Genomic DNA, 24506 nt, shown 5'->3' on the forward strand with positions numbered 1-24506 from the left:
GTAAATAATGGAATTATTACAGCTTTTGGCATGAATGTATTGCTCGCACTGGTAGTAGTCAGGGCTTGACAAATTATAGGCATCAGGTCAACATGGCGCCTAAAACTTTCTATATGTGATTAATAGCTCTGAAAAATACACTTGGCTCTCTGAAAATATTCTCTCAGTTGGATGCCAAAATTTTTTTCATAGTGGTTAAATTAGTTGATAATGGTGTTGATTAAATAAATTGCCAAATTTTAGTTACTGAGAATGGACGATGGTTGACAAAATTAGTTAGATATTGCTATTCAGTGAGTTTTCAGAAATAAGTCTCACAAAAACCAAAACGTTGTTATTCAAATATTTTAAGGAAGTAAAATTGGCTGGAAAACAATTAAGGAAAAACCTGCCACACACTCTCTCTAAAATCTTATCCAATGTTTCTCTGGGAAATAAAAAAAACTTGCCAAAGTTATTTTGCTACAGCTGTTCCCATGAAAATGTTATTTTTTTTTGTCATACTGTAGATAGAACATTTGGAATTCTAACAGTTTAGACCAGGGCTTAACAAATTCTAGACATTGGGTTACAATGGCAACCCCCCCAAAAAAATTGGTATCAATGCTCAAAATTTTCCATGGAATTACCAACACAGGCAAAAATATAAAAAGTAATTTTGCTTCTTCCTAAAATATTTGATTGGCACTTGGATTTTTTCCTCGATTTGTCAGACTGTGGTTATGACACAGGCTTCACAAATTTACAGTGCTAGGCAGAATAAGAAAAATTATAATTTGCACTTAATACAAATTCTTCGGTATTCATTTTGGAATTGCCTAATAACCAGGAAAAGGTTAATTTTCCATAAGCATGGGTTATAACCAATGCATCAACATTTTTTTGTTCGCACCAAAATCAACAAAACTGACCGCTGATTCGGTTTTTGCTAGTTTTTTGGCAACACTTTATCTCTTTCTTAGCTGTATTTTCTTGCGTTAATCAACCACATATTTTGTTAAATCAAATTTTCCATATCTTTCCACATTTCCTGCATATTTTTATTGAAAATTGCAAATTACCGCATACTAGATTGATTCATTTTTTGCGTGATTGTATGCATTGTCGGCCATCTTGAATTGGCCGCCAGAAGCAAAGAAAAGCAGCTACATGTTAGACCGACAATGCTAATGGAAAATTAGAACCAGGAAACAAAACCAATTTCCCAGAACGGTAAAAAGAAATTTTTCTGGCACTCTAGAAATATCAAGGTTTGGTTTAGACTAGGATGACCATACGTCCCGTATTTCCCGACCGTCCCCGACTTTTTAGCGAAAGTGTCCTGGTTTTTCCCGTTTTTTTACACGAAGCTTACTTGAATTTTTATTCTGTACTGAAATCAAAGAATGAAATTATTTTTACACTCATAAATTATAATTACAATTATAAATAAGAATATAAATCTCTCACATTTGTCTTGGTGAACGTTTGATTTCATGGAATTCATTTAAATCCACTGCAATTTGCAATAATGCCTTATTTCCCGCCATTTTGACTTTTACGTAATTTCGCCAATATTTTTCAACTTTGTTTACTTTTAGCGATAATTGACGATGTCCCGTATTTCTTTCGAGGAAATATGGTCAGCCTAGTTTAGACGTTATCGGTCAAAATCATTTGATTTCATTCAGACGAGATTCCCAGAAAACTTTTCGAGCAACACAAAATTTTTTTTTCAAGAAAAATAATGTTTTACTCAATATCACGAGGACACACATATCGACCCCCTTCCATGTCGGTAGATATGCTTAAATAAATCTTAAAAATGTGTTATCCTGGCCATAGGAGGTGTTTCAAGTTTTCTTTTCTTCTGAAGAGAGGGGGAGTTTTATTTTTTCCGGCAAAATAACAATATAATCCAGGCTCAAGGGGAAGGGGCTTACAACCCCGAACTCTCTCCCCCTTTGCCTATGCTAATCGTCCCGACTCTAAGTAACCTCTTTGGTAGTATCTAGTTTTTTGTGAAACATTGCGATATTTTACGGATTATCAATATTAGCGATGTTATAATTCCCCCTTTTTTTTCCCCATCAGATGACGATTTCCCAGGTCGTTGTCTGAAATTTCCAGGTTTTAGAACAAAAATGTGCTATTTTCCCTGACTTTTTTTTAGTAAAAATTCTGTGGTGTTTGGTCAGAACTCCAAAAATCACATTTTTGAGATATAAGCATTTTCATTGTCACTTAAAAAACAAAAATGAAGCTTACACACAAATACAAATTAAAATATCATACATCAACATGTTGTTTAGCAGTACGCAAGTATTTGTGCATTTATCTCACTTTTAATTAGTTATAATTGGCAAGAGACTTACTACAAGATCAAAAAAGCCCTTTTTTGGAGATATGTTCTGACCAAACGCCACAGAATTGTTTCCGTTTTCCTGACCCGTACAAACCCAGCAATTCTGAAGTCATCGATGGATATCTCAATTCCAAAATATGCTTAATCGTTTTTAATATTAACCATATACAGGGTGCATAGGGAACAGAGGTACGGCATTTTACTGGCAAACCGTTGACCCTAGAGGCATACTTCCATTTAGAAAAAGTATCCAAATAACGTGTAGTACTCAGGTATGTCATTCATGTTGCAAGGGGATGTGTAATCATTGAAATGTTAACTTTTTGTACGGACATCCTGCGCTCAAGAAACCAATTTCAAAGTTGTTGCCCTGTCTCTTTTCAGTACAACAAAGAAAATTCTACGTTATTGAGTGCAATATTCACTGAGATTTTCGATTTCAAAAAACGAAAGAAAGTTTGGGGGAAAAGCAGCATGAAATGCGGGTAAACAGTTTTATCCGCATTTAAAGCTCTTTTTTCTAAACTTTCCTCCAGTTTTGGAATTCAAATATACATCAATGAATATTTCACTTAGAAAAGTGGATTTTTTTTTGTTGTTGGCATCACAGGAGAGATGAGGCAACAACTTTTTAATTGGATTCTTGAGCACATGGTGTCTGTATAAAAAGTTTTTTATTGTAATAACTATGCAACCCCTTGAAACATGAATGACATATCAGTATATGACATGTCTGAGAATGACATATCTCAGTATATGACATGTCTGAGAATGACATATCACGTTATTTGGATACTTTTTCTAATTGTAAGTATACTTCTAGGATCAATGGTTCATCAGTAAATTACCATAGACCCTGTATATAGGCTCGAAAAAGACACTAAAACCATGGCAACAGCCTTAGGCAGGAAATGTTAAGGAAGAACAAAAATAATGTTATGAAATCATCGAATCTCACAGCGGTGGAGTCGGAACAAAATTTGGCCCCTCCCCACAAAAAATCTTACTCATGACCATGACTATTGCCAATAACTGGTGAAGACAAATTTTATTGAAAAATTTTGACAAACACAACATATTTTTATTGAGCACCATTTTTGAATTAATCCTTTAATTTTTTTGGGCCACTTGACACAATCGCAAACAAATGAAGAATGCGTTGATCCATTGAAAAAAGTTTTCATGATGCGAAGTATCACACTAGATAACTGTTTATATGGGATGATCAGAGAAAAAAAAAATCTGTCAGTCTAGAACAGTATACATTGAGAGAGTTTCATTAATAATTTAGTTTCCACGTCAGTCAATAAAAGTTTCACAGAAAACTACTTGACCTCCATCAGTTGGCAAAATCCAGTGCAAGCTTCTCAAACAATGAAAAAAAAAAACCCATTTACTTCATTTCTAAAATAGGTTTTAGAAGATTTCTAATAAGGGGTTTTTTATATGTGTGTACTTATTCTCCACCCTCTAAAACACCCCACTTTATCACTTGTAAGAGCTGCAAGTTCTCCCACTGAATTATCATGGTAAGACCGGGGCTTGACAAATCGGGGGAAAAAAATCTATGCACTAGAAGAATTTTTTAGGAGTCAAACATTTCTTTCTATAAGAAAAATGGTGAGAAACAATTTTTTTGCTTTTAAAGAACATAGTCACTCCTTTCCATGTTCGTACATATGCAGAGATAAGTACCAAAAATTTTATATAGTTCTCGGACTATAAATTTAAAAACAAAAACAAAGAAAAATTTGGGCACCAATACCAATCCTTTAGTCACCATGGCAACCTGGGATTTGTCAAGCCTGAGTTAGGACATATTCCCATGCGAAGCTATTTGCTTGACGACACTAATTTCATTTGAACTCCCTTCTGAATGAATCAACTTGTGCTTCTTCAGATCAGAACTGGTTGAAAACTTCTGGTAACAAAAATTACATTCCTGTGCCTTCTCTCCAGTGTGGGCTCTTATGTGTTTGTTAAAACTGATACTTTGAGAAAATGTTTCAAGACAGATATCACACTGGTGTGGCTTCTTCCCTGGTATGGACCCTGTGGTGTGATTTTAAACTGCCTACTCGAGAAAATGTTTTACCACATATTTCACACTCATGTGGCTTCTCCCCCGTGTGGATTCTTTTGTGTCGGTTAAAATTGCTATGGTTAGAAAATACTTTACTACAGATATCACACTTATGTGGCTTCTCCCCAGTATGGATCCTGTTGTGTACTTTTAAATTACTTACTCCAGAAAATGTTTTACCACAGATTTTACACTCGTGTGGTTTCTCTCCAGTATGGACCCTGCTGTGCCCTTTCAAACTGCTTACTTGAGAAAATGTTTTACCACAGATACCACACTCATGTGGTTTCTCTCCCTTGTGGACTTTTTTATGTGATGTTAAAACACTTACTCGAGAAAATGTTTTACCACACACATCACACTTGTGTGGCTTCTCTCCAGTATGTACCCTATTGTGCAGTTTTAAATCTCCTAATCGAGAAAATTTTTTACCACAGATGTGACACTCATGGGGCTTCTCTCCCGTGTGGAATTTTTTATGCATGCTTAAATCACCTACTCGAGAGAATGTTCTACCACACATATCACACTTGTGTGGCTTCTCTCCAGTATGGACCCTGTAGTGTAATTTTAAATGGATTAGTTGAGAAAATGTTTTGAGACAGATTGCACACTCATGTGGCTTCTCTCCTGTGTGGACTCTTTTATGCCTATTTAAATAGCTTACTACAGGGAATGTTTTACCACAGACATCACATTTGTGTGACTTCTCCCCAGTGTGGACTCTTCTGTGCATATTCAAATTGTTGCAGCTAGAAAATGCGAGAAATATTGACAAAATGTGAATGTTTAAATCACCTACAAGAGAAAGTGTTTTACCACAGATTTCACACTCATGTGAATTCTCCCCAGGTGGATTGTTTTGTGTTGGTAAAAACTGTAAATGTCAGAAAAAATTTTTATCATTGAAATATCACTTATATGGCCTTTCTCCACTATGGAACCCGTTTTGTTATTGAAATTGCCTGCATGAAAAAATATTTTACCACAGACTTACACAGGTGCAGCTTCTGTGTGGACTTTTGCATCAGTTTAAATTGCTGATGTCAAAAAATGTTTCATCACAATTGTATTACTTCCCTCGTGTATTTTGGGTATATTTACATTTTTTGCAAAATAATTCTTTCCATGAAATTCACTCATGTGACATCTCCTCAGAGCGAATTTTTGTGTGCTTGTTTGAAGTGTTCATCTGATGAAACGTTCTTTCGATGTGGATTTTTTTGTGTAGGTTCAAAAATTGCTGATTTCTGAAAATGTTTCACCAAACATATCATCTGATGTGTGTTTTCTACATTGTGGAAATTTCAGTCTAATATTTTTATGGACACTAGTCTAATAAATCATTAATTTTCATCAATGTTTTTCTGCAACACTGGCACTTGTCTGAGTTTTCTTCACAACGAAATCGGCCAGGAACTATATATTGTGTCTAAATCAATATAAAACTGGCATTTTTTTCATCCACATCATCTTCATTATGTCATCTCACAGATGATTCACTCATACTCTCAAAGATGTGTCTGAATGGAGAGTGGGCAATCAAATCTGTTTATAGCTTCTGCAATTCTTCTGAAGTCTGAGGTTTTTAAAAAAACTTCTCTGGATATCCTTTTGTACAGCTTCTGCTGTTTATGATAACTTCATTTATCTGCAAAAGAAAAAGTATCATCAAAAATTGTAAATCTATTACAATCAATGTTGGCAAGGTTTTGATCAATACTGTAAAACCCTTGGTATTTACCATACTGCACAAAACACCCGCTTCAAAAACCATATATGAAAAATGAAAATCAAAGTTTCGATAATGGGCCGTATTAATAAAAAAATAAAATGCTTACAAGCAAAAGGATCGAAGTAAAAGAAAAACTTTCAATTTGTATAAATAACGATTACCTTTTAATCGCAAGTAAATCATTTTAATCTATGAGTAAGAGGCGAACCAGAGCAACTCATGTTGATATGTGGGAATCTGTCGATTGTGCAGATTACATTGGTCAACAGCTTTTAATTTTTTTAATAACACGATTGAAATAAGTTTATTTAGACTAATTTTGGGGTGCTGAATTCAAATATGATTGTAAATAATCTCTATCAGGTACAGTTTTTTCTGAATCAATGATTGCCATTTTTTTTAATACAAATACACAATGAAAAACTTGCATACCTAGAAAATGGAGATAAATAGCATGTACTAAATGCTATTAAAATCTAATAACAAAACATTTATTACGGTAGTTATTTTATTATATTCATACATTGTTATACGTGAAATAGCGATATGTATATTGGTCATTTCTGAAAAGAAATGTACCTTCCACATTTTTGAAATGAAAAATTCAAAAAGTTGAATTTCCAAAATAAAATTTATATCGAATTGTAGCCAATGACTTGAAAAATTTAATGTTTCACAAACATTTTAATTTTATTTTGTAATAATATTTTATTTTTGCGTTTTATGACTCAAAGTCATGGAATTTTTCCACTCTGTTACGAAAACAAATACTGCTGCACAAAAATAAATGTTATCATTTCTGCTATTTTTAACCCTTCAAATAATGAAATTGACTCATTTCTTACTTGTATATTGTGTTATAGAGAACAGAAAAAATGGAAGGTGCATGGTCATTATTATTATTCTGTGATGTGTTTTAGAGACTGAGGAAAAATTAAACCTGATTACTTATTACACTCATTTCACATACACACATGCACACGTAAATACTCCCTATTCGTATATGTAGCCCACACGTAAAAACAAACAATACACAGTCATCACCTACTAGATTATTATTTATTAGATGTTTCAGCAAGGCTGAAAGTTGTGTTTTTTTATATTATATTGAAATCGACAAACACTATTGCACACACTATTCCACCCCATCTATTGATGTAAACTCCACACCGAAACATGGCACATATCCACTAATTGCATCATGATTGGTATTATTATTTTGTTGTATGATATTCAAGGGAAGTGACGGAAAATATATATTTTTTTTCATTTTATCAAATCCTCACGTCACACCTCGATTTTCCCATATCACCATGTATGTAAACCCCACCTGGAACACCTCCCACACTAATTGATTGCCTTAATTAGAACCCCCATTGATTAACACGTGAGAAAATTAAATCCTTCTTTTGGCCCATTCAACTCTGTTTGCCGATGCTGCGATTGGTCTCATTCGACGGGGAATAAAATCAAGAAATCGAATTCAAGATCTCAGAACTTTCAACTCATAATTTCTGCAGGAATTCAAATTTCACATGCTAAGTCAACATTTCTGCTTATTCGTGTTTCAACACGTTTTTGGCCCTTTTGCTTTCTCTCCCCCCCCCCCCCCATCCCTCCTTCTCTTCCCCGGGGGTGAGTCATCAATTCCCGCGTGGTTTCATCGAGGGAGCATGACGTGACGATCCCTTAAGCCTCTTCGCGTCCAATCGGAAGTCAGAAAAAGTTCAAGATCTGGAAAAAAGTAGAGAAAAACAGGGCTTTTTGCTGGAGGAGATGATGCAGTTTGGTCATGCTCTCCTCTGTCTCCGTGGGTCTCTCGCCACCCACTCCCCCCTTGAACTCTCGTTGCCTTTCAAGGTAAGGGGAACCATTTCTCTGATACTCCCCGAATAAAAGATCCTCAGAACCTTCCATGGTGTCAAGCCTTCAACTTAGCCGTATCAGTCTGGTCAGCTGCTACCATGGTGCCACATCTCTGATGACTTAACAAAAATTTGCTGGTCAGCCATACCCATAGTCCTCTTCGATGTCTGCTACATCCGTGGTGTCACTTCTTCGATGGCCTCAGAACCACGCTGGCCAACCATAACCAAGGTGCCACATCGTAGACGCCCTAAGAACCACGCTGGTCAGCCACTATCAAGGTGTCCCCATTTCTGACTTCCCAGCAGAATCTCGCTGGTCAGCCGCATCCATGGCACCACTACTTCGATGTCTGCCACATCCGTGGTGTCACTTCTTTGATGGCCTAAGAACCACGCTGGTCAGACGCTACCAAGATGTCCCCGTTTCTGACTTCCCAGCAGAATCCCACTGGGCAGCCACATCCATGGGGGCCACCTCATCGCGACTAGAACTGTCTTCCTCGAACCGTAAGTAAATTGACTCTAATCCGCTATTAAACATATGTTTCGCCCAAGTAATGCCATTACCCTGCCCATCCCAACAGCTACACTATCATACTAGATGTAAAGAAACTGTAAAAGATGTTAAATTTTTGTCTGCATAATTCCCTAGGGGCCCCTAAGTTTTCATATCAAGTTTTTTTTCTCGTTCATTTTTCATTAAAATTTAATATTTAAATTTCACTTATTACTTGGACTCCTGGTGTCAATTGTTGGTCGAGATTGTGTTTTCTTTTTGTTGTAAGATTTTCAGCTATAGCGTACCTGGGTACACTGAATGATACCCCTCCCCTCTCTTCACGGTCACCCTCAGTTAAATTTCTAAATAGGTAAAAATGTTAAACTTTACAATTAAGGTATAATCTAAATAAACTAGATAACAATTGAAAAAAAAAAAACAGTTTTAAGTATTTTTTACTTTTTATCTGTCATGTTGATGGTTTTTCATTTTTCAAAATAGCACTTAGAAAAGTATATCTTTTATGCATATCTAATGGCTTAAAACCAAAAATTCTATTTCTAACAGACAATGGGTTGGCAATTTATAATTTAATATCTTAGTTTGGAGTGTTTTTCAGTTTTTTTGCCTGTGAACTGCTGACTCTTTCATTTCAATATTTTTGTATTTCCAGCAAGGGTGAAACACATACTTTCAGAGGAAATCAATGAAAATTTTTTTTTGTAAAAGTTTTATTTCTGTTTTTGGCAACAACTTCAGCATCACTCCCTATTACTGATTGAGGCACTTTTTGAAAAAAAGCTCACATTTTGTTACACTTTTTTCAAAAGAAGCAAATCAGGTATGTAATTGTTGCTATTAATTAATTAATTTGTGAAATATTTCAAACCAAATTTTTGAAAATCAAGAGCTTTAAAATCAAGCTTGACTGTTATGTAACATCAGTCACAAAATATTTTAATTGCTTCTATCATTCTTAAACACGGCTACCAAAAAATTTAACAAGTCATATTCTCCTTATTTGTGTGGATTTAGTTTTAATATTAATGTCTAATTTTTAAAAATATGCATTACCATTCACCTAAATTTTATTTGAAATGTGTAACATCAGTCACATCTGCCATACTTTCTTTTTTATTTTTCAAGGTTTTATTTAGAGAAGCAGGGCAGCAACTAGATGCTTGGTCACGCAGGGCAAGCGCACATTTTGACGCATCCTTGTAATGTTGAAGGAGAGATTTCAGAATGAAATTTGTGCCCCCTTGGGTCTAGCGTCCAGGGCACGAGAACCGCCCGCTCTCCCCTAGTTGCGGCAATGTAGAGAAGAATATTAAAATGACCATGACTGCAGCAGAAATACAGAAAAAAAGAGAAACTAAAGAAAGGAGGAAAGTATGAAGAATATAGAGAAAAAAATAAAGTAGAAGCAGCTAAAAGTCAAAAGAAAAAGAATGAAAATTTCGAAAAAAAAAAAATCCAAATTACCAAAATCAGAACAAACAAAAATAAAACATGACACAAGACAAAACATTAAAAAAAAGAATGGCAATCTTTTTTAATGTTGTTTTCAGACAACATTCAGAGCATTGTTTGAGCTTTTGGAACACGTAACAGAGTGAACAAATCAGCCTAAATACATTTTTTCCATTAAAAATTGAAATGACTGATGAAAATTTTTATTATATTTCAAAGTAAATTTCTATGAACTATCACTTGATATTGACACAAATGAAAAAAAAACTTAATTATTTATGATAACGACGTAACAGAGTGGGCATTCTATAAAGAAAAATCAGGTACTAAAGACAAAATGTGAATTTTAAATCGTTTTTCAAAAGTCAAATCCAAAATTGTTGATCAAACATTTAAAGTAAACCTTTCAATGAGTTCAAAAGTGTTGTCATTTAATCTAGTATGAAAATATATTTCCCAAATGAGACCGTAAAAGAGTGGTCCAAACACAACATCTTTAAAATTTATTAAATAAATGTTATCTTCTCAAAGGATGATGTCACTCTTCGCTATCCCTTAAGAAGGTTTTTTAATAACTAGCTGATGCGAAGATAAATTTAGGAAAGCCAGACAATTCAACTCGCCTTGTGGGGAATTGAACCCATGTCCTCTCACTTGCCGGATGAGTGCCCTAGACCCACCAGACTACAAAGGCAATGAATATCTAGCTTTCCTGAGAGCTCGTGTGCACTGAACAGTCCATGTACGGAATCAGTGCCTGAACAGTCCATGTCAGTGCACATAAGCTCTCAGGAAAGATCGACATTCGTTTCCTTTGTAGTCAAGTGGTCTAGGGCACTCATCCAGCAAGTGAGAGAACGTGGGTCCGATTCCCTTCAAGGGCGGTTGAATTTCCTTTCTTTTCTATGTTCGTCTTCTCATCAGTCAGCTGTTAAAAACCTTTTCATAACCAATCTTATTAATAATAATACGGGTGGGATGCAGTTTAGACATCTTCAGAAAGTCGCCAACTGTGGCACTTCGGAAACGTTTGTTTACATTCTGCTTCAACTGCATTATACTGCCTGCTAGGGCAGGATGTTCTGCTCACAGTCGTGTTTCAGCCCCAATTTTTTAAATTTTTGACGGTGTTAAATAGCTTCTGTTGGGCCGAGGCCTAGTAAGTTCAAATACTTCGGAATTTATTTTTTCTCGTGATTTTAATTTTGTATTGTTGTGACTTATTATTAAAATTTGGTAGTATGAGTTTACCGCTCGTTCAATTCCGTTGGATTATTTCAATTTATTACGCTCATTTTGGATTATTTGTGCCTCAAGGATTATTATGTGTCCCAAGGATTATTTCTAATGAATTATTGCTGTACTGTTCAGGATGGGGGAAAAAAACAGGCGAGCACTGAAAAAAAAACTTTTTTTATTTCCCTTTCACAGAGTTACGTTAGACTCAGCACTGCTTGGCGCCAAAGCAGTTCCAAGAAGGGTGCTTAAACTGCTTTTTCACCAAAAAAAAAAAATATTTTTTTTTGGTTTTCTTTGCACTCATTTTGATCATGGTCTCCATAAATAATAAACTGAAAAGTTCTTTGATGTTCTGCCGAAACTGATATTTAGAAAGAAAAGTGATCTGTCTTCTCCGGAAATCAAACCTGGATCCCCTTGCACTTGCCCAGATCCGGGTTTGATTCCCGGAGAAGACAAATCACTTTTCTTTTCCAAATATCACAGTTTCGGCATAACATCCAGAAAATTCAATTTCTCTGTATACTTTTCGGGCCGAAAAAATACCATCTCTTCATATGAAAAGTTCTTTAATTTCAACATGGGGGCCGGGTAGGAATTGTAATTACTTCAATTTGTTTGTAGACCATCTCCCCCCCCCCTCTACACAAAATTAATGTGACCCTCCTGCAAAGGATTTAAAACTTATTAGGAGTAAGATGTTAAAAGGGGGGTGGAACTCTTTCACATAAGCATTATGTTAAGGGCGGCATAATTTCTAGAACCGGCTTTGTCCCTCACCCCCCCTCCCCTACAAAAGGAATGCTTCGGCTCGAGAGTTCGTTGAGACGACTCTACATGTGTATCTACTGACCTGTAGTTCAATTTGAACTTGACAACGAATGAATCTGTCCCAAGAATCCACGCCAAAAAAAGGAGATCCTAATTATATTGCCTTGATGACCAATTATGGCCATTCAATGGTCCTTCAGTGATAAGCACGACTTGACTTGACTTGACTTGTTTTACGTCCTTTTGTACCAACCTAGGGTTTTAGGACGGGTAAAAACAAGAAATATACAAGGTTAATGTGTTAGTTTGTTAGTTTTTTAGGGTAGGAAAAAAAATTTTGATACATCAACATATATGGAAAATACCATACATTTAGAAAATTATAAAATAACAAACATATATATAACTATACCCATTCACTTTGTATATACCACCTATACAAAACCCATACCAGTACACAGCTTTATCACAAATTGTATAAATATTAAATCAAATTCACAATATATACAGCACAAGAAATTTTCTCGCATCAAACCAAATAGCTACATACAAGAAAAACAATCATACTTGTATGATCCAACATAATTATTCATAACAAAAATCACAATACATTAAGCAAAAAAAAAAAATAAAATAAAATAAATTCCATAAAATAGACAAATGTATTATAAAAAAATATATATATACAAGAATTATAACGATGTTTGCAAGACATGAGTAGATGGAAAAACAAATCAGTGATATTTACATCAGATTAATCAGGGACTTGAGGGGAAGAAAGAGAGAGAGAGAGAGAGAGAAAAAAAAAATTTGACCATTCAAAACAGGATGTATATCAAATTATCAAATTTTGAAAAAAAAAAATCAGAATCTATTACATTTAGATAAATACACTTCCAATCCTTTGACAAATAATTTTGGAGGAGCAATAAACATAGCTCTCCAATTACAATTCTGATTATTTCTTATACCAATACTTTGGAAAAAGGTATTGCGATATTTATTCCAAGGTTTGCATATAAAAAAGAAGTGATCATTTGATTCTTGATCATCACAATAGTCACATTTCGCAGTCTCTTTCTGATTAATTCTGCACAGATAACCATTAGTTGGGGCTCTGTTTGACAATAATCTGTAAAATAATGTTTCATATTTTCTCTTCGTAAAGTAAGGTGAATATTTATTAATAGTATTAAAAAAATGTGATGCAAGTGGATAAAGAAACTGATATCTGAAATATCGTTCAATGTGGATGTTCCATGACTTCTCAAGCAAATTCAGCACATCTTCAACATATGAAAAATCTGGAAAAGTAGGGTTTGCATTATTAGCAGCAGTTCGAGCCAGTTTATCTGCAATTTCATTGTAGATGTTCTTGTGACCAGACAATTGAAATGAATTCTGCCCGGCTAGAAGCATCTATTAAAGAGATGTGTAGTAAAGATGGCTGAATGTGACTTTGGATTTACGGAGGCTAATGCAGAAATTGCTGATTTGCTGTCTGATAATATAACGTAGTGACGTTTTTCAGATATAAATTTTGAAGCAGCAACAGCAATGGCAAGACACTCAGCTGTAAAAACAGAAGAAGAGTCATGAACTGTAGCCTGGAAAGTTCTCATATTTTTATTACAAAAGACTCCTATTGTTGTATGAACTGATTTGGATGCATCACTAGCAATTATAATTGAGTTAGACCAATGTAATTGTTCGTATTGTTGAAATAAAGGGTTGACCAAGTTTGGATCTGTCGTAATCTGGAATGGCAGTTCATCAGTAGTATACGATATATTAGAGATGATCCAGGGTGGATTAGCAAAAACTATAGGTTGAACTGGTATGAGTAGATGATTGTCCTGGATGAAATTTATGACTGAAGAACTAAACATGGGTAGAGAAGAAGTCACAGCTGTATTATTTAAGTTGGCACTAATGAATTTGAAGCTGGTGTTGTACGTTGATGCTCTGGCTTTAATAATTTGTCTTGATACAGATTTCATAATCATTAGTTCAAAAGGAGGTTTGCCACAAATACTTAATAATAATGGTATTGGAGTTGAAATGGGTAATCCAGCTGCAATTCTGAGAACTTGACGATATAATACTGCACATCTGTTTAAATTTCTTTGTGAACAGTTATGCCAGAGTGAAGAACTATAATTGAAAAAACTGCAAATGATATTTGATGCAATAGCAAGGAGTTTGCTACCAGGGGCTCCTCTAAGACGACCAGCAATGATCCGAATTATGTTTAATGTTTTTATTCCTTTTTTAGGATGTGATCAACCTGAGGATTCCAAGTAAGTTTCTGGTCAAAGATGACACCCAAAATCTTGATGTTTTGTACTAATGACAGAGGGTTCCTATTAATGGCCAGATTACAAGTACCAATAACATTTTTCTTTGTAAATATACTATACGAACACTTTTTCAACTGATAGGGTAAAACCCCATTTTCCTAACCAATCAGTAATCTTCAACAATGCATTGTTTATATTATTTTCTAAGATTTTAATGTCTTTATCACTACACCATAACAGTATGTCATCTGCATAAACAAATTGATGGATAGAACTTGGTAATTGAGCAAACATATCATTCATATATAAATTGAAAAGCCATGGTGATATAACTGATCCTTGAGGAAGGCCTCTATCAAAATTGATTAGATTTGACTTGTGATTTCTCCAACTAATATAACATTTTCTTTCAGATAAGAAACTTTTCAACCAAGCAATAAATTCACCACAAAAACCTGTGGATTGAAGTTTATATATAAGAGCAGAATGTATTATAGAGTCGTATGCACCCTTTATGTCTAGAGAAACTAAAATTCCAATCTCTTTAGATTTGAAAGTATTGACAATATTGCACTTTAAATCATTTAACAAATTTTGTGTCCCAGATTTAGATTTAAAAGCATATGTGTTTGAAGGGAACAGTTTATATTTCAATGATATCCAGTTCAATCGAGATAAAACAATGCGTTCAAAAATCTTCATAATTGTGTTTGTGAGAGTAAGTGGTCGATATGATGAAGGGCAAGTAGGTGTCTTGTTGGGTTTGAGAAGAAATATTATCTTTCCCTGCTTCCAATCTGAAGGAATGGTGCCTGATGACCAAATCTCATTAAGTTCAGAATTGAGGAATTTTAGATGATCATCTGGAATTAATGAATAGGCCTTGCTGTTAATTGAATCAGGACCTGGAGTTGTATGTGGTGATTTAATAATTGCTGTCTTCAATTCCGAAATTTGTATTGGAGAATTCATATCTGTGGCAAAGTTTTGACAAGGGACACAAAAAAAATCAAAGTCTTTATGGATATAAGGTTTGATGAGGGTTTGCTGTAAGAGTTCAATTTGTTTATAAGGATCACTGATGACTGTATTGTTATGACAGAATAACAAATTTTCATCTTCATATACTTTGGAGTGAATAACTTTCAGTCTTCTTAAAATAGTAAAAATTTTTGGATAGGCTGCATGTTTATACAGTTGATCTTCAAATGATTTATTTCTTTGATTTTTCAGAGTTCTTTTAAAAATAGCTGAGTTTTTCTTATAATTAATCCAGCATACCTGACATGGACATCTCCTGTATTTTCGAAATGATCGTTTCTTTGCTATTAGCAGCATACGTAGATTAGCATCAAAGTAGTCATTGTATTTGAAATGATGACGATTTGAAGATCTTTGAGCTTCCATGTGTTTATTTTTCACAAAATTAAAGTAAGTAATATTTTCATCATAGTTATTCAGACTGTCATTAAATGTTCTCCAACTAGTGTATTTATGAATAATGGATGTAGATCTTGCTTGAGTTTTCAATTCTAATGTTATTGGAATATGGTCACTGTCATACAGAGAGTTACCACATGACCAAGTAATATTTCCAATTAAATCGGTACTACAAAAACTCAAATCAATTGAGTTGGAAGATTGTGAAGAGTAATGAGTTGGAGCAAGCGGTTGAATTAGCCCAATAGAATTCTGAAGATACCAATCATAAAGCTGACGACCAGCATTATCAGTTCTGGATGAGCCCCATGCAGGATGTGAACTATTAAAATCACCCAAAATAACAAAAGGTGGAGATATTTGATCAAAAATCACATTCATGACGTTAATAATATTTGAAGAATCTGATATATATAAGTTTACAATGGTGAAATGAAAATTCTGCAAATAAATTTTGATAACAAGAGCTTCAACACCAGATGAGTTATATTTGAAAAGAATGTTTGATGGAAACTTATTTCTGATAGCCATTACTACACCTCCTCTCCCACTGTTAAGTCTATCACATCTGTATATTTGGAAATTAGGTAAATAATATAATTCATCAGATAAAAATGTTTCTTGGAAGCACATGATATCAAAATCATTCATGAAACGAAGAATATGATATTTCTTATTTTTAATACTTCTACAATTCCATTGAAGAATTCTATGGATGTTAGTCATGTGTGATTCAAACCGAATCTTCAAGTAAATTTTTAATAAAGTAGTATTTATAAATTAGTTTGGCAATGAGTAAATGTGGCATAAAATCAAATATAAAAACAGGTTAAGACTTTCTCTTTGAACCATGTCTGTCTTTAACAGTTTCAGAAATGGTGCTATTGAAACTAATTGCATCTCTCAATTGATCATCAGAAGAAGCCGAAGCCGATCTTTTTCTTGAAGAATTAACAAGATCTTTTAACATAGGCTGAAGCTGGTTAGATATACAGGAGATGATTTCTGGTACAATTTCTTTCAATGATTGTGTAATTATTTCAGCTACAGACTGTTTGATTTCCAGCATTATTGATTCTTTTATTTCTGCCAGTTCTTTTGCGACAAGAGATTGGATATCTTTTTTGATATTAGATAAATCTATGTGTTGAGACGAAGTTTGCACTCTAGTGGCATATGACATCTCATTTGGCTTACAGAATCTCCTCGCTACATGAATAGGCACATTATGTTCAGACTTGTAATTGAGAATTTTTTGTTCATGGATATATTTTGGACAATTTCTGTCAGTAGGAAGATGATCTGGTGATGAACAATTAATGCATTTCTTTTCACTATCACAATCTTTGGCAATATGGTTACCACCACAATATAAACAGATTTGAGACTTGACTGGGCAGAATTTTGATTTGTGAAAGAAACTGAAACATTTGTTACACATGGAAGGTCGTTCTATAAATCTTTGTGGCTTAAAGATCTGATACCATAATTTAAGTTCAATGGGCACAGAAGTCCCTAGTGCAATAATAATAATAGTTGGTGTCTGAATTTGGTTTCGTAGAATATGGCGGATATTCAAAGGGTAAAAACCATTTAGAATTAACTCATTAGCAATTTCATCTAATGGAATTTCAACTGGAATATTCCTCACAATATATTTTGAAGATAGTGTATCGGTTAGAAGTGAGTTAACAACTGGAATGTCAAGGATAGTTTTGATGTTAAGTAGCTCCTTCGCCACCAATGCAGAATTAGTAGTAACAAAAAGATCACCGCTCTTGGCTACCCTTATTTCAGTAATTTGATCTGAATTGCTGATCATATTAACAAAGTTCCTTCTGAGATCATTAGGTCTGGACGTTGGAATTCTGGTATTTCCGTGATATTTCACGGTGAAGCTAGTGATGTCTGTTGAAAAATCTATTATTTCATTATCAGAATAATTAGATGACCATACAGGGAAATTAATACCCTGACCTTGGTTTGCATTACCATTCCCTTCTTGAGTCTCCATTAAACTTGCCGCCATTATCGCCAGAGCTATGGTGGCTTCAATTTACGAAGCCATATAAATAACTGAAGGCAACTTGAAATTAAGTATTCAATACGGGTATGAAGTTAGAAAACGTCTTCCGACGTTGTTCGATGACAACTAACCCAACGCTGGTACCACTAATGTTCGACACAATAGGCCTGTCTTTCAATCTATATTCCTTAACTTGATAATTGTTAGAGCAAAAAAAATACAAATTCACAAAACAAAGAATTCAATCACGAAGAGCAAACACAACACGTCCGTTCATGAACTCACCTCTTTGTCCCGATAAGCACGATCCCAACAACATTGGGTACCAGTAGGGTAAATACAGTCGGCTGTAACCAAAATCAACTCCAATGTTCTAATATTTTTTCATATTTTACGGCGCAAACGCCATCTTCCGAGAAACTGCTCCTCGTCGAATTCCGTAGTGGCATTACGATAACTTTCGGAGATCGTTATGATAAAACTCATATAAGACTTTCCAATTACGATTCCAACCCAAATCAGACTCATTCAGTTTTTCGGAAGATGGCGCTCCAGTTTTTTAAATTAAAAAAAAAAAAAAAAATGGTGCGGTGGATATTGCTCTAAAATCAAGAAAGAAAATTGAATATCAAAAATAGATAACTATTTCGAAAGGGAAGTTATTTGAGATGAGAATAAGAAAAAAATTGTCACGTCACTATACAAATACAAATACACCACCACCAGGGGCGTAGCCAGAAATTTCGTTCGGGGGGGGGGGGGAACCAAAGTGACAGAACAATGGATTTGGCCATCTTTTTTCCTTTTTTCTGTCATTTTCTCACATTTCGGGGGGGGGGGGACTTGGGGGTCTGGTCCCCCCCCCCGGCTACGCCCTTGACCACCACAACAGGCATCACAACCACATCTTTTTCTCAGCCACCTCGTTGTGGCTGAGAAAAAGATGCCCATAAAAATATGGATGTCATATATTTCAAAAATACAGCAACCCAATTAAAAATGCAACTAACACAAATTATAATCAATATATACACATGATAAAATATTATACTATATTATTACTGATAATAAATAAATAAATACAAGATATACAGAAGACTGGATGTTGTGAAGATATTTATTATTTTAGATGTTAATTTTTTTTTTAAGGAAGGAAGAAAAACTCATCTCTGCCTCTACCGGGAGTCGAACCCGGGTCCCTCGATTGCCGGACGAGTGCTCTGACCACTAAGCTACAGAGGAGATAGAGATTTTCCTTCGCTAGAGCGTATATGTGCCGAACAATATGGAATAATAAATAAATATTTCTTCTCTAAGAAACTATGACGTCACATGGTGATTCGAAAAACAACCACTACGAACTTCATACTTTGTTTACCTCATGAGTTGAGTGCAGTTATAGTCGACAATATTTACCGGTATCTTGTTGATGGGAGAACAGCTGTCGTATGGTCGGGCGCGGTAGCCCGGTCGATAAGATGCTCGCCTAAAGTACCCAAGGATGTTTAGAGGTGTCGCGAGTTCGATACCCGGTTCATCTTTGTCAGAAAACTTCCCTGATACAGGAGTGCAACAAAAAACGGCGACTTCATCGCAGCAAAAAATTGGTACCGCAGGGAGTTCCCCCATCGAGGGGTTAGCGCACCAACCTCTCGATGAGTATAAAAAAAAGCAAGCCTGCTGTTCGGAATCGGCAATAATTTGTAGGTCCCGGTCTAATTAGCCCTCGTGTGCAGAAAATGACCGTGGTGCGACAAAAATGATGTCGTATGGTCCGCCACTTGGCGATTATTTGGCGCCAAACATGTCTGATGGCCCGACGAAGAGTCGCCAAGGCCGTCAGACACTACGGACGCCGAAAAAAAAAAACAGCGTGCAAAACATAATAGAAACCACCAAGCACAAAAATAGAAAAAAATATCAGTTAAAAAAAATTACACCTGGCCCATCTTTTTAATAATAAAAAGATCGGGGCATAAGTAGGGTGACCATACGTCCCATATTTCCCGGGACAGTCCCGGTATTTTCTGTTTCTTTGGCCGTCACGACTTTTTGGCAAAAGTGTCCCGGTTTTTCCCGTATTTTACACGAAGCCAACTTGAATTTTTATTCTTTATTGAAGTCAAAGATTGACATTATTTTTCAACTCATAAATTATTTTACGATAATTACAACTATATATGAGAATATCTCCCACATTTACCTTGAACGTTTGTCTTTCGTGGAATACATTGTAATCCACTGCAATTTGCATCATTTCCCGCCATTGTGATTTTTCCGTAATTTCAACAATATTTGGCAACTTTGTTTGGTTTTGGCGATAATCGGCGATGTCCCGTATTGGGAAACGCAATGTCCCGTATTTCTCTCGAAGAAATGTGGTCAGCCTAGGCATAAGGAATTCCGGGCATAAATATTCTATGTATTAAAACTAAAACCCGGACCCTTTTTTTTAAATAAACGGATCCGGGCATGAAAAATTCTGTAAGTTCATTTTAAATAATAAACCGATAAAACAGAAGGCATGGCAATGGATGAATAACTAATAAACACAACGAAATAATAAAACGGTATGATACAACCTGAGTAGGCTGACCATATTTCCTCGAGAGAAATACGGGACACTGCGTTTCCAAATACGGGACATCGCCAATTATCGCCAAAAACAACGCCAAAACCAAACAAAGTTGCCAAATAATGTTGAAATTACGGAAAAATCCCAATGGCGGGAAATGATGCAAATTGCAGTGGATTACAATGTATCCCACGAAAGACAAACGTTCAATCAAATGTGGGAGATTAATATTCTCATATATAGTTGTAATTATCGTAAAATAATTTATAAGTTGAAAAATAATGTCAATCTTTGACTTCAATAAAGAATAAAAATTCAAGTTGGCTTCGTGTAAAATACGGGAAAAACCGGGACACTTTTGCCAAAAAGTCGGGACGGCCAAAAAAACAGAAAATACCGGGACTGTCCCGGGAAATACGGGACGTATGGTCACCCTAAACCTAGCAGTAGATAATAATCCAAATGATGTAAGCTACAGAAGGGAGGAGTAATAATCAGAGAGAGAGAGAGACGCGCTGGAAATGGAACAACGGCTGTTTTGAACTTTTGAAAAAAACGCAGTGGACGATGAAGGGGGAGAAAAAAATCTTGTTTGGCGAAACTAGCGTCACCTTGTATCACCCAGCGAAAACTGGAAAGATGTTAAAAAATACGGCAATCCAGAGCCCCATTATGACGGCCTTGGTGCTTATCGTGAGGAAAAAGTCGTGGTGGACCATACTGCATCTGTTCTAAGCTCGTTATTAAGGTATCCGACTACGTTCGAGAGCACTTTTCTATAAAATGGTTGAGAAGTGAACTTTGATAACATTTTTTGATTGAAAGTGTCTTGAAATGATGGAAACAGTAACAAATTTAGGTCTCCCTATGTTATTTTCTATGAAAAATTCATTTTTATGTCAAATTTTAGGCAAAATTCACATAATATTCGAAACATGATTGCAAAAAATTTTTTGAATGAAATGTTTTGTGATTTTCACAGTGCATTTAGCTAGTGATATTACAGGTTATGAACCAAAATCTAAAGTATTGTGTGATATGCTCATAAGTTACACTCAAATACGTTAATGTACATGTGAATTTTTCGAAATTTCATCCAATATTTCGTCTATAAAACACAGTAATTCAAAAAGTATATGTGATAGACCTTAGATTTTGGTTCATAACCTCAACAATATATAATACAATATCATATTAAAATTTCGTAATGATACAGTGAGTTGATTTTCAGAAATCATGTCACAAACTCAAGTAAAATGTCAAAAATATCATTTTCTGTAAAACGCGTTTAAAGTTTTCATTCTTAAATTACTTGAGGTAGGGGAATGTTTGAAGTACTAAAATCCACCACTTTTGTACATCACACCTTGTTTCATTTCAGCGGTACGATTTTTATTCTTTCGAGCACCTCGAAGTTTTTTTCTAGCCATTTTCGTGGAAGGCAGTGAATGTCGTTTGGACTCTCTGATACGTTCAAAGTCAAAATCAATGAATTTTTCTGCTGTAAAAGAGCATTTGCTTATATTCAACTTATCCATAACTTGGCAAAGTCCTCTAAAACCATCATTGAATTTAATTACAGCAACATATGCTCCTAACTGAAGGGTTTGTAACTCAACAAACACATTTTTTGGTATTATCATCCAAATGACGTTATTGAAACTCTCATTTGCATTTTGAGTTAAACCATGTAAGCATTTACTCAATAGTTTTTTACTACAAAGTTTCAAATATGTAGGCTTTATAATATTTACAATGTTCTCTGGAAGACCATTTCCACTTTGCGTGAACTTTTTTCCTAAAGAAAGAGCCTTTTGGTACTTGCACCAGCTTTTTGGGCCTTTCGGACACTGTCCATGCATCGGCTTCTTTCTGGATGAACAGCAGTGAGCGAATGCTGCAATAGTTGCACTTTGCATCTTTTGAAAATTTCCTGCATTACTTCTGATGGCGATGCCATAATAGTTCTGCAATTTATTTATGAAATCATCTGTGAGTTTGCCTTTTCCACCGAGACCTTTTGTGGTGGCCTTCAGTTTACGTAAATGAGAACCAACTCTTTTCTGTATGTGACCAATACATTCAAACTTTTCTACTGAATTTTGACCATAAATATGCTTTACATTTTCGTAAGCTTTTGAGTCACCATCTCCAAAGTACTGATTGTAGTGCAATCCCCTGAGATGTTCAGAACGCTCGAATATTCTATACGTCCCAACTACTTCCATGTTGCCAGATGATCCTTTATGATTTGAACAAATATGCTCATGTTTTCTAGAGTTAGGATTCTTACAAATTCTGCAAAACTGTGACATGATTTCCACGTCCAAAATTTTACCAGTTTTGACAGATATAACGCTTACTATCCCATTCAATGACGAATAGCCCCGCCGCTGCCACGTTCCATCAACAGACACACCACAATCTTTGACATCATTTGTCGTCGCTGTTTCGCAATGACTTATCTCTGCTGCTGCATTCTTCATGGAATTAATGGCCACTTTTGTTACTGCATGCAGAATCTTTTTCTCTTGATATCTGAATGCTCGTTTTGAAAGGAACGAAGGTAAATTCAATGTGGAACATAAAACCTTTGCTGCTGACAAGCCTTTTCCAATTAGTCTGAGACCGTATATAAAGCGTGTATTTATCTCATTATTTTTGTTTTGCTTTGGTGTGCTTGAAAAACCTTTTGAAAATTGGCAGGTTTTACAGGAAATAGAAAAATTTGAGTTGAGACCAAACCTGGAATCTTCTATAAGAGACAGATTATTGGACAAGCATGTTGGACACAATAGCACAGAAATGACCGATAGCAACACTTCAATGTCAATAATTCTAAACCCTTGCAACTTTTCAGCATTCACATTTTTTGGAAATTCACAAACATTTTTAAGTTTTGAAGCACTAGCAGTTTCCACTCCGGTTTCCAAAGGCACACTTGGAGAAGTTTTTTTTCTTGCTGTTGACGAGCTCGAGCTGTACTGATTTCCAGCAAATTTACGCTTTAGAACACGAGTTCTGGCTCTTGCCATCGCCAAAAAACACGAATAAAGCTTTTAAATAATATAAATAAATTAAAAAAACGTGAAAAATGTAAGATATTGCTATAAAGAATGAGCAGATTCCCGTATAATGTGGTCACGAAAAATGTAAACAAAGATGTAAACAACCAGTTCAAGTTGGTAAAGTGTTGCCAGCTGCTAAAAAATATTTGTAGTGAAATATTTATTCTCTTCAGAAGAATAAAATAAATAACTCTAAAATTAATTTTGCTGGTTTTGATCAAAATAGACTGAAAACAATAGGTAAAACTCTGGATTTATAGCACTTCCGGTCCTTTAAATACCCACTTCCGGTTGTTAAAAGGACACACATCACTACACAAAAGTGGGCGTAACTCCAGTTCTAAGCGTCATATAAACAAAACAAGACCTGTTTTGAAATCGCAAAGAATGGGACTTTCATAAAAGACTTGAAAAGAAAAATCGATATTTTCTTCAAAAATGACGTTTTCAACGTAGTCGGATACCTTAATATTAATTCCCCAATATTCACAAAAGCCTCAAAAACGTACCATCCCCCCGAACCATCTACGACCATTTATTCAAGGGTCAAAAACACCCACCAAACACCAGAAATATTCACGTCAGCTGAGATAATCAGCAACCTTTTCGAAAATCATGCACAAGCACAGTGACTGTTTATGATGGGTGTATCATTTAGGGCTAAGACTTTTATGTACTAAAAATTAAACATTTCTGATGGATAAAAAACCCTTAAATTCGGGTTCACAAATTCAACCAATCACAAACAACATTGAATTTGAATCCTGTTTACGCACATTAAGTGATTAAGCTGGTAATGAAATTTTAAGTTGGCAAGTATGTTACAATGTATGCAGACGGTAAGGACAGTTTACACAGGTTTAGTTGGTAAGTGCATAAGTGATTTAGTAATTGAGTGAAATAAAGATGGTTCTATTTTGTCCGGTTAAATAGACCTATGCACCAGTGGGCATGGCCTGTCACTTGGAGGGATCATTTTGCACTCTCATGTGGGTGTTTAATTTGATCTTATAAATGTAAATGAGTTCAACTCCACAATCTGCCCCAGTTATAATAAGTTTCTTGGTATGGCAAAGTGGTTGGAA

The 24506-nt window shown here is 35.1% G+C and overlaps 2 protein-coding genes across 5 annotated transcripts; both read right to left on the reverse strand.

Moving 5' to 3' along the window:
* Positions 1–3368: 3368 nt before the first annotated feature.
* On the reverse strand, positions 3369–18248 carry LOC149068490 (uncharacterized). 4 transcript variants are annotated; one of them, XR_016195177.1, is made up of 3 exons: positions 18064–18248; positions 12095–12265; positions 3369–6078 (listed from the first exon to the last, which is right to left on the reverse strand). XR_016195177.1 is itself a non-coding variant. In XM_089251523.1 (3 exons), exon 3 carries the CDS (start codon positions 5161–5163, stop codon positions 4363–4365), a length of 801 nt encoding a protein of 266 aa, XP_089107649.1. In that variant the 5' UTR covers positions 5164–6078; positions 12095–12265; positions 17730–17815; the 3' UTR covers positions 3380–4362. The 4 variants fall into 4 exon arrangements, 1 of the variants encoding a protein (XP_089107649.1); XR_016195179.1 differs by having other exon boundaries at positions 17910–18064; XR_016195178.1 differs by lacking the exon at positions 18064–18248 and adding an exon at positions 17745–17828.
* Positions 18249–21113: 2865 nt separating this feature from the next.
* Positions 21114–23505, reverse strand: LOC149068491 (uncharacterized). Its single transcript, XM_089251656.1, has one exon. It carries the CDS (start codon positions 23386–23388, stop codon positions 21691–21693), a length of 1698 nt encoding a protein of 565 aa, XP_089107782.1. The 5' UTR covers positions 23389–23505; the 3' UTR covers positions 21114–21690.
* Between the last annotated feature and the right edge of the window lie 1001 nt (positions 23506–24506).

The sequence above is a fragment of the Pholcus phalangioides genome, unplaced genomic scaffold, assembly GCF_987345545.1.
Source record: "Pholcus phalangioides strain wild (caught in Gottingen) unplaced genomic scaffold, Ppha-v1.0 ptg000027l_1, whole genome shotgun sequence".
In the NCBI taxonomy this organism is placed as follows: Eukaryota; Metazoa; Arthropoda; class Arachnida; order Araneae; family Pholcidae; genus Pholcus; species Pholcus phalangioides.

Coding starts and splice junctions, on each gene's coding strand:
- LOC149068491 (XM_089251656.1), bottom strand. CDS start 23,388: ATGGCAAGAGCCAGAACTCGTGTTCTAAAGCGTAAATTTGCTGGAAAT.
- LOC149068490 (XM_089251523.1), bottom strand. CDS start 5,163: ATGCACAGAAGAGTCCACACTGGGGAGAAGTCACACAAATGTGATGTC.